Source organism: Mustela nivalis (genome assembly GCF_964662115.1).
Source record: "Mustela nivalis genome assembly, chromosome: 18".
Lineage (NCBI taxonomy): Eukaryota > Metazoa > Chordata > Mammalia > Carnivora > Mustelidae > Mustela > Mustela nivalis.
In genome coordinates, this window is record NC_139037.1 from 26,943,871 (window position 1) to 26,954,644 (window position 10,774).

Consider the following 10,774-nt stretch of genomic DNA (forward strand, 5'->3'; position numbering starts at 1 on the left):
ACTCCTCCATCTGGAACCAGTTCCCAGGTACCCTCCCTCCTGCTGGGAAATGGCTGGTCACTTCCCTCCAGTTCTCTAGTCACTCTGTTGGTTTCAAGTTGCCAAGGACAACTGGATTCTGAAGGGACAGATTCCAGCCTGACCTAGGGAGGAACTTCCAAAGATTCAGAGCCAAGCCACAGCAGGGAGCTCTCAGGGTTACAGGGTGTTCCCTCAGTGGCACAATGGCAGAGAGGAGGCAAGTTCCCCGTGGGGAGGGATAGCCAGGACAGTGGTCTTCAAGGTGTGTGGTCCATGGCACTGGGGCATTTGTGAATTCTCTCTAGTGCTCAGTGGACATCTTCCGTGTACATATATATGTATGTGTGGCATTATAAAAACTAATTCTGTTCTTCCCATATTCATTGAAATCATGTGTGCTCAACCTAAAAACATGGGCTTTATATTGTTCTTTTATGGCATTTTCATAAAGTCTGTATTTTTTTTCTATAAATATTTTTTAAATTTATTTGACAGGCAGAGATCACAAGCAGCCAGAGAGGCAGGCAGAGGGAGAAGCAGGCTCCCTGCTGAGCGGAGAGCCGGCTGCCAGGCTTGATCCCAGGACCCTGGGATCATGACCTGAGCCAAGGCAGAGGCTTAATCCACTGACCCACCCAGACGACCCTCTATAAATATTTTTACAGAGAGCTCACACAAGCAGGCAGAGAGAGAGGGAGAAGCAGAGAGCCTGATGGAAGGCTCAATCCCCAGGACCCTGGAATCACCACCGGAGTCTAAGGCAGCTACTTAACGGAGCCACCCAGGCACCCTTATGTATATTAAACCAAGGTTTAATTTGGGATGGATAGAAAGTAAGAAACGCGACTTTCCCACAGGTGTTTTTTTTTAAGCCCCAGATAGGATTCAGAACAGGGGAGGGTTTTTTCCCCCAACACACATCCTGTTGTCAATTTCAAGCCTTGACTCCATCAGGAACTGAAGTTAGGCAGAGAAACTGGGGAGCGTTAAATCTGTATTGATAGGGAAACTGCCCGTTTGTAGAGCCGTGACTGGATCTCTGAGCGGTGAGTTCAAACCCCACACTGGGAATAGGTGATTACTTAAAAACAAAATTGGCATAACACAGGGCTCCCAGGCCTTCATATCCTCTGGAATGATGCCTTTTCATTTTACCGAAGATGAAGGTCCCTGAACTCACTGGCTTTGCCTTAAAGCATTCAGTCTTAAGGAATTAACATCTGTGTCCAGAAACAGGTTTCTGCAATTCTGGTGGAATTCCCTACCCCAACCCTCGTGGGCACGCAAAGGAAAAACAAAATGAGAATATTAAATCCACAGCTTTTATTATGTAATTCACGTATTTTATAAGGATAAACAACAAGGAATGTAGCAAACTGGTCAGGGTCGTATCCAAAACAAAAAGCACCAAGAAACACTGTAGGTCTGCACACGTCGCTCTATTTACATTGGAAACAGGCTCCCTAGGATCAGGCACAGCAACTGCACTTGTCCGACGCCCCTTTGCAAATGCAGCCCTGGGCGCACTTGGCACAGCCCACCGGGCAACAGGAGCAACAGCCTGGAGAAAGGAAGACGGCAGAGATTAAACAGTGGGAGCACCGTGGAAGCAGCACCTCCCCTCCCAAGGAAAGGGTTATCAACCATCCAGTTGAAACTCCCCTCGGGGAATAAAGAGTAGGGATGCGTAAGAGTGTGGTCCCAAAGATTCCACTCACTCTTTTTGCAGGAACTGCATTTGCATTCTTTGCATTTGCAGGAGCCAGCGCACGTGCAGGAACCACCTGAAAAAAAAAAAAAGTAAATAAATAAAAAATAAAAGGGCAGTGAGAACCATGCGTGGACTCCACAGCCGGAATACAAGAGGTCTCGGTGAGTGTCCTTACCCACAAACATCCCCATCCCCGAGGAACTCTGAATTTCCTTACCTGTACCGCAGGAGCAGTTGGGATCCATAGCGTTGATAACCGACAACTGGACTCCGTAGACAGTAGCACAACGAAAACCAGGCACTTGGCAGAAGCGTGGTGAAACGCACCGCCGAGGGCCGGCTTTATAGCCACAAGGAGCCGGGGCGAGTGCAAAAGCCCGCCCCCGGCCGCTGCCTGCACACGCCCCGCGCTGAATCACCCGCGGCTGTGCGGCGCATGGGGCTCTGCACACGGCCGCTCGCTCGGTTCCCCCGAAGTCGCCTCCGTGAGCCTCGGGCCACCTCGCATGACGGTGGGCCGGGTGCAGAGCGGGAACGCCGCGTGCCTGGTGGCTGGGCCCTGTGCCCAGCACTCTGCCCCCGTCCTCTGGCGTGCACACCTCCCGCCCTCCTGGCCTGTGCCTGAACTCATCTGCGGAGGGGACAGGGAGGTGGGGTAAGCTGGGAAGAAGTGGGGAACTCTGCTTGGATAGAAAAATCGGCTGGAAGTGCAGATTACAAAAACCACTGGGTACCTGTCAAGGCTTCATAATTCTAACAGCAGAGTAAGCTCATGGGAGATGATGGATGGTTATGCCTACCGTATGGATCCAGTGTACATTAAGGGGCTTTATTGTGTGACTGTGTGTTATCTGCCTGCTCTCATTTAATCCTGTAGTAACTGTTAAAAAGAAAATGATAGGCCCAGAATGGTGTCACTTAGGTCAAGTCACCAAAGTGAGCTTAATACCTAATCTAACTGCAGTTTCAACCTCCCTCAGAAATGGAAGTCTTAGGGGTCAATCAGGAATTTTCTGATCAGCACCCAAGAGGCCATCTGTCCCCGGGTTCCTCTGTTTCCCAAAGGAAGATGAAGTAGTCCACTCAGTAAGACCTCTGCCCTTCCACCTAAGCAAAGGTGACCTTGCCTGAAACAGTCCTTTCTTTTTCCTTGCTCATAACTTCCTGACCCACTCTCTTTCCTATAGCAACCTTCCACTTCCACTCTGAGGTACCACACCTCAGAGCTCCCCTCCACTTGCTAGATGGGATGCTGCCTGATTCATGAATCATGAAATAAAGCAAATTATATCTTCAAGTGTGCTCAGTTGCATTTTGTTTTTATTTTATTTTTTAAAATATTTTACTTATTTATTTGACAGCAGGAGAATGAGTGAGAGAAAGCACAAGCAGGGGGAGCAGCAGAGGGAGAGAGAGGGAGAAGCAGGCTCCCCACTAAGCAGGGAGCCTGTTTTCGGAGCTGGATCCAAGGACCCCGGGATCAGGATCAGAGCCAAAAGCAGACACTTAACCGACTGAACCACCCAGGCACCCCTGAATTTTGTTTTTAAACACAACATTGTGAGGTAAGGACTATCCCTTAATCTTATTATTATTTTTTTTTTATTTGACAGAGAGAGAGAGGGATGACAAGTAGGCAGAGAGGCAGGCAGAGAGACAGAGGGGAAAGCAGGCTCCCTGCTTCCAAGCAGAGAGCCTGATGCGGGACTCGATCCAAGGACCCTGAGATCATAACCTGATCTGAAGGCAGAGGCTTAACCCACTGAGCCACTCAGGCGTCCCATCCCTTAATCTTATTTTAAAGAGGAGGAAATGGAGGCCCAGAGAGGTTAAGTAGCTTGCCTACGTCACAGAGCTAATATATGGCAGAGCCCAGTGATTCAAAGCGTCCAGCAGATGCTGAGGATAGATCATCTAGGGGTAGACATCATGGGCAAGGGAGAGCAAGGATCAAGAAACTAGAAGCTTGGTGCTCAGGGAACTCAGAGTCAAGGGGGCAGCCCCATGGGCGCATAGGGAAAAGTGACACCAGAGTCCTGGCTAGGATGGAGATTGCCTTCAGGGGCAGGGAGAGCAGAGAGGGGAAAGCCAGTCCAGCCTGGAAGGAGGTGGGCCAGTGAGGTCAGGAGGGTGAGGTATCTGCTAGGCAGAGGAAGGGGAAGGAGTTGTATTACAGCCTGCAGAAGCAGCAGCCCGTTGGAAAGTTGGCATCACCCTGGAACATTTGGAAGGGAAAAGCCCACAAGAGCGTTCTTCCCTCGTGTAGCTGAGGGGAAAGCGTGGAAGTAGCGTCCAAATTTCTCTCTGAGGGAGCACACCCTGCTTCCCTGCTCATGTGTGTCTGGCTGCTGGCTAACAGATCTTAGATCATCATCCTTGGAATGCTCTGAATGTGTCATCAGAGGAGTCAGCAGCCTTTGGTTGCTGGAAGTTTCCTGGAAGCTTAGGGAACACCGGTGCTGCGGCAGGGCGGTCAGTGAGGGGGCGGGGCAAGGACAGGCTGTTCTCGCAGCATTTACCGTATGGTCCCGTGGAAATGTCTTCATAGCTCAGCAACCCTCACTTGCTCGGGAACCGGTCCTGAACCCCGTGCTGGGTCACAATGCCCATGGAACCTGCTGGTAAACATCCTGTCCTTTGACTTCCTGGCACTTTCCGTGTCTGTAATATGTAGGAACATGTGCAATTCTTGGATCGATGTCTGCGTCCCTCCCCATTCCGGTGCGCTGCTGAAAACAAGAACGGTCGTTGCCCCCAAAATGTGGCTCCGGCCCGGGCACAGGGCCAAGTCTGCAGTAGGTGCAAATGAATATTTGTCAAGATGAATTAATGGGGGTTATCCCCTTAATGTCCCCTCCGTCCCCAGCCCCTCCTTACATTAAGGGCCCATTACAAAATGAAAGTAAAAAACTTTTTTTCCACTGCCCTGGGACCTGTGTGCTCACGCCAATAAAAACAGCAAGCAGGGCGGGAGAGTTGTGCCATCAGAGGGACTAAATTCTAATGGTCACTGCCACTCACTAGCTGAGTGACCTGGGCGCAGTAGCGTGCCAGCGCCCCTCAGAGCCTCTGTTTACTCGTCCTGTCAAATGATCCAATTGTACTAGAACTTGAGGGCCACGTGCAAACTGATTTTAGAGCCAAGGTCTCGGAAGTCTCACTGTGTCCAGCAGCGTTGGGGACTAGTGCACTCACGGGTCTCCTCCTCCTCAGGTAGTGGGCTGATTTTTGTCATTGTGGTTGTTACTTACATAGACATGCATGTTATATTCAAAAGTCCTGGTTTCTAATCAGGAAGTCCCTGGTCCACTCAGGGGAAACAATGCAACTCTATGAAGAGACAATAGGGCTTGTTTTTTGCCGTGAAAGTCTTGAATTTAGCCTTGGGTCTGAGCCATCCATGTTGGGTTTTGTTTTTTAAAGATTTTTATTTATTTATTTGACAGAGAGATCACAGGTGGGCAGAGAGAGAAGGGAAGGGAAGCAGGCTCCCCGCTGAGCAGAGAGCCAATGCAGTCTTGATCCCAGGACCCTGAGATATGACCTGAGCCGAAGGCAGAGGCTTAACCCACTGAGCCACCCAGGCTTCCCTGAGCCATCCATGTTGGGAGTAAAATTTGCCTCCAGGCCTTAGCTGTCTGTGTTGAATCACTGTGACTCAGTGAGGGGAGGGTTGGCCAATCTCCTAGACCTGGCCCTAGTCTTGCTCATTGACTTGCTGCTGAAAGCCTCACTGTGCTTGGGATGGAGATGGAGAGGAAGGACCTTCCAATGTCTGCATCCCTAGATGGTAGAGGGTGAGAGAGATCACAAGTAGGCAGAGAGGCAAGCAGAGAGAGAGAGGAGGAAGCAGGCTCCCTGCTGAGCAGAGAGCCTGATGCGGGACTCGATCCCAGGACCCTGAGATCATGACCTGAGCTGAAGGCAGAGGTTTAACCCACTGAGCCACCCAGGTGCCCCTGAAGCTGACTTTCTAAAGCCTTTTGCCTCTAGGAGAAAAGCCTGAAAATAAAGCCATGGCAAAGGAAATGGAGACTGACCTCACTGGAACACCTGGACCCAGCCATCCCTGAATGCCTGGTTTTGGGGGGCAGGAATTCCAACAGGGCTCCTTTGCCTGATTCTTCTATTCTGTGCATCATCGACTGAGTTTACTTGGAGGCATTCAGTGGGTGAGTGAGTCAATCATTTCCTTTTTAGTGAAATCATTCTGGATGAAGTCCTAACTGGCACTGTGGGCCAGACTATCCTGAGGGTTGTCTTCATGCCAGGCTTCAACTGTCCAGGAGACAGTTGATCACAATGGTCCTAAAACTCAAAACCCCATCTCATGAACAACTGTTGAGGGGGTGGACAGGTTCACTCTGGACGAAAAGTTATGTTCGCATATTTGCACAGTGGATGCTCTGATTGTCTACAGCTGTGCAACAAATGACCCAAAGCTCAGCAGCTTAAACCACCATTTTACTGGCTCTGGTTTTGGGGGGCAGGAATTCCAACAGGGCTCCTTTGCCTGATTCTTCTATTCTGTGCATCATCGACTGAGTTTACTTGGAGGCATTCAGTGGGTGAATAGGCCCAAGTCAGCTTCACTCACATGTCTGGCCCCCTGGCAGGGATGGCTGGAGGCCTGAGCTCAGCTGGAGCTCTAGACCAGAACTTCCACATGGGGCCTCTCCAGCACAGCAGCCTCCGGGCAGTGAGGCTCCTTCCATTCAGCTCAGGGCTCCAAAGGGATGAGGACTGAGGGTCAGCCATGGTAGCTGCATGTCTCTCAAACCCTGGGCCCAGAAGCTTGCACAGCTCAGTTTCACCACGTTGTGTTGGTCAAGCAGTGCCACATCCTGCCGCTCAGATTCAAGGGGAAACGATGAAGACCCTATTGTTGATAGGAGGAGTTGTGACTTTGCAGTCATCTCTAATCTTCCAGAGTTGTGGGTAATACATATATAATATATATGTAAATATATATCATCTATAAATAATATATTACATATTATTTATAGATTTTATTAATCTATATTATTTATATATAGATTATATTAATATATTTATATTATTTATAGATTATATATGTGTGTCATATATATAACTACAGTATTAATATATGTTATATATGTTACATACTATACAATATTAATATATAATTATATATTATATATGAAGATATAATTACATATTAATATATTTATGTATTATGTTATATAATTTATATTATAGCATATATATGACATATATATGCTATATATTCTATAATATATGTTATATATGTTATTAACATGTTTTATATATATACACACACATACACACTTTCTCTCTCTGTATATATATATATATTTTTTTTTTTTGAGAGAGAGCACATGAACAGGGAGTGGAGTGAAAGTGGAGTGAGAGGCAGAAGAAGAGGGAGACAAAGACTCTTAAACAGGCTCCACACTTAGTATGGAACCCAACTTGGGGCTATCTCATGACCTAGAGATCCCGACCTGAGCCAAAATCAAGAGTCAGATGCTTAACCAACTGAGCCACCCAGGCGGCCCATGGGCAGTAATACTGAGCACCTGCTATGCACCAGGCCTGGTACTAAGGACATCCTGAGTTTATCTCACTTAGACCCCCGCACAGCTCAACAAGGCAGACCCTGGTTTTTATAAGACGAGACCCTTGAGGTTCATGGCTGCTCGGGGGCACAGCTGTCAATGGCAGCACTGGGATTTGAACCCAGGACTTTCTGACTCCCCGCTTGCATGTTTATGCCATGCTGAGAAGAAGAAATGAGGCTTGTCCCCTGTGGTCCCGAGGGCAGAACCTGGCCAAGCATGGGGCTGCAGGCGTAGAGGTTCTGCTCCAGAAGGGAAAGTCCTTTCCTGCAGTTAGAGCTGGCCATGACCGAAATGGACCCACCTGGAAGATAGTTTCCTGTCCCCACCGCAATAGAAACAGAGGTGGTGATTCCAGCATCAGATAGGGGGGATAGATGGAGGTCAGGTGCCTTCTTGTCGGGGATCCTGGGATTCCAGGGTTCTGTCACAGGTACCAACTGTCTGCTCTTAGATCTTCCTTCTCTTTCTACTGACCCTGCCTTCATTTTGGAGGTGTCTTTGTTATCTAATTCTGCCTAACAGAGCAAGCAGCTGAGACAACACACAGGTATTATGTGGTAGTTTCTGTGAGTCAGGAATGCAGGTAAGGCTTAGCTAGGCCCTCAGGGCTCAGGTTCCCTCCATGACAGCAAGCAGAGTGTCAGCCAAGGCCACAGTCATCTCCAGGGTGAGCTGGGACAGGATCAGCTTCCATGGTCATGGGGTCGTCAGCAGGGTTTGGGTCCTTGGGGACCACCGTGCTGAGGCCTTGGTTCCTCATAAGCTATTGGCCTGAGGCCTCCCTTGGCTCTGGGCCACATGGGCCTCTCCCTAGCATTCCACAACAGGACAGTGAGCAAGAGAGAGTGTCAACAGCAAAATGTGATCAGATGAAAGTCATGGTCACTTTAACACAGAGTGACATCCCGTCACTTTTGCAGCGTTATATTTGGGAGAAGAAGTCGCTGGGTCCAGGCCACACTCAAGGGGAGGGGACACGCGAGGGCCTGGAGCAGTGGAGCAGACTCCAGAGCAGTGGAGTGCGGCACCATGGCATCACGGAGGCCATCTTGAAAGTCTGACTACCCTGGGCGAAGGTGGGGGGAAATGCTTTCTGCCTGCAGGCCCTTTGCACGGGCTGCTTTCTTTGCCTAAAATGCTCCCTCCATCCCTGTCCCTTTCATTTGTTGGGTTCCAGTGTAAGGCCACTTCCTCAGAAAGGCCTTCCTGGGACCCCAAATATTGGAGTCTCTCTGTCATCTGCAAACATATGCCTTCTCTGTGGCACTTATTACAATGATGGGCATGAGTGACAGAGCAGCTAGTATTTATGTCCTCCTGATCCTGTGCCAGGTGCTCAGGGCTGTACATGTGCGAGCTCACTTGATTCTTCTGACAGTGCCCTAAGATAGGGCTGGTCGTCACCTACATTTTACAGGGGGAGAGACTGAGGCTCAGAGAGACTGTGTAACACTGCTGAAAGCCACTCGCTGGTCAAGGGCCCAGCCAGGCGGTCTTTCCCCAGAGCCTGTGCGCTTAGGCCTCTGCCACACAGCCTCCCCCAGCAGCTAGTGCACTGTGTGAGTTTTTTGTTGTTGTTGCTTAATCTCTGATGTCCCACTAGGCTGTGGGCTGTGTCTGCTGTGCTCCCTGTCCTAGCTCTTGCACCTGGCACAGTGCCCAACTCGTGGTGGGTGCTTAATAATGCAAAGCAATGGAGAAGATGGAGTCTAGCCAGAAGCCAGTAAGAAGTCTCCTTGAAGAGCAAGACCTGCCTGGTGCAGAGTCCACTTTGAAAGCCTGCATTCAGGGGGGCAGCTAAACACCCTCTGGCATCCTTCCCTTCTTAGTAACCTGACCTCAACCTCCCTTTTCTGTCCCCAAGCACTTCCACCCTAGGATCCTAGGGCGTCCCACACCCTCTTCTAAACACATGTGACACTCCCACTCCACATTTTTGCTCCCTCCTTCCATCCCTAAAAATGGACTGCAGATGCCTCCTCCTCTGAGGAGTCTTCCCTGATCTCCCAACCTGGTGGAGTCTCTCCCTTCTTAAAGCCACCAGAGCCTCTGCTTGTACTTCCTCACCCACCCTGGGCCTCAGCCTCCTGAACTCTAAAATGAGGAGAGCCTGGGTGCCATGGTCTTCAAGTTTCTTCCAGCTTCTAAAGCATCCGGATTAAGGAGGGCAGGTGATATAATGAGCACTGCGAATTATATAAGACGGATGCATCACTGACCTCTACCTCGGAAGCTAATAATACATTCTATATTAACTAACTGAATGTAAATTAAAAATTATATAAAGCATCCAGGATTCCACTCCGGATTTTTGTGATGGCTTTACCTTCCCCACGGGTCTCTGAATTCCCTGAAGGGCCGAGACAATTTCCTTTCCTCTCTCCTCAGTGTCTACCACAGAGCTTGGTGATTTTTAGGCATTCATAAATATAAATGATTTGAGGGGGCCAGGTGAGATAGCAGCTCGGTGGAGATGTATGTCTCCTGTGTCTGCTCAAAATCCCATGGAAAGAGGGAAAAGATCATTCATTAAAAGGCTGAGTAATGGAAAACTCTAAAAAATGCCACCAGAAGGCATCATACTCCCTGATTTTGAACTATATTATAAAACTGTAATAATCAAAACAGTATGGTATTGGCATAAAAATAGTCAAATAGATGAAGGGAACAGAATAGGAAGCCCAGAAATAAACCCATGCATACATGGTCAATTAATTTACAACAAAGGAGCCAAGAATATAGAAGGGAGAAAGGACTGTCCCTCCAATAAATGGTGTTGGGAAAACTGGACAGCCACATGCAAAAGAATGAAACTGACCACTATCTCACACCATATATATATATATATATAAAAAAACCACCTCAAAATAACATAAATAAAAAAATAACTCAAACTGGATTAAAGATTTGAATGTAAGACCTGAAACCATAAGACTCCTAGAAGAAACATGGGCAGAAAGCTCCTTGACATCAGTCTTAGTGATGACTTTTTTTTTTTTTTTTGGATTTGACACCAAAAGCAAAAATAAACAAACAGGACTCCATTAAACTAAAAAGCTTCTGCACAGCAAAGGAAACCAAAGGCAAAATGAAAAGGCAATCTACTACCTGGGGAAGAAATGTCTGCAAACCATTTATCTAGTAAGGGGTTAATATTTAAAGTATATAAAGAACTCACATAACCCAACAACTAAGAACCAGACAATCTGATTGAAGAGCGGGCAGAGGACGCTTTTTCCAAAGACATAAAGATGGCCAACAGGTACATGAAAGGGGAACCTTCTAGCCCTATTGGTGGAGATGCAAATCAGGGCAGCCACTCTGGAAAAAATACGGAGTTTCCCAAAAATAAAAAAAATAAACTACCCTATAATCCAGCAATTCCACTTCTGGGTCTTTATCAGAGGAAAATGAAAACACTAAATCGAAAAGATACATG

The 10,774-nt window shown here is 48.1% G+C and overlaps 1 protein-coding gene and 1 long non-coding RNA gene across 3 annotated transcripts; one reads left to right on the plus strand and one right to left on the minus strand.

Annotated features, from left to right (window-relative positions):
- Nucleotides 1-1,329: 1,329 nt before the first annotated feature.
- Nucleotides 1,330-2,371, minus strand: LOC309853910 (metallothionein-1E-like). Its single transcript, XM_082712523.1, has 3 exons — nucleotides 1,950-2,371; nucleotides 1,740-1,805; nucleotides 1,330-1,582 (listed from the first exon to the last, which is right to left on the minus strand). The coding sequence occupies exons 1-3, from the start codon at nucleotides 1,975-1,977 to the stop codon at nucleotides 1,491-1,493; spliced, it is 186 nt and encodes a 61-aa protein (XP_082568649.1). The 5' UTR covers nucleotides 1,978-2,371; the 3' UTR covers nucleotides 1,330-1,490.
- LOC309853914 lies at nucleotides 2,364-8,581 on the plus strand. 2 transcript variants are annotated; one of them, XR_014306026.1, is made up of 4 exons: nucleotides 2,364-2,462; nucleotides 3,094-3,297; nucleotides 5,535-5,812; nucleotides 8,256-8,581. It is a non-coding gene; the product is annotated as an uncharacterized lncRNA (long non-coding RNA). The 2 variants fall into 2 exon arrangements; XR_014306027.1 differs by having other exon boundaries at nucleotides 5,726-5,812.
- Nucleotides 8,582-10,774: the final 2,193 nt, after the last annotated feature.

What these genes read in the sequence shown, in the direction of transcription:
- LOC309853910 (XM_082712523.1), bottom strand. Translation starts at nt 1,977, where the DNA reads ATGGATCCCAACTGCTCCTGCGGTACAG. An exon ending in CAACTGCTCCTGCGGTACAG is followed by an intron (nt 1,806 to 1,949) that starts GTAAGGAAATTC and finishes TTTTTTTTTCAG; the next exon opens with GTGGTTCCTGCACGTGCGCT. An exon ending in ATGCAGTTCCTGCAAAAAGA is followed by an intron (nt 1,583 to 1,739) that starts GTGAGTGGAATC and finishes TCCTTTCTCCAG; the next exon opens with GCTGTTGCTCCTGTTGCCCG.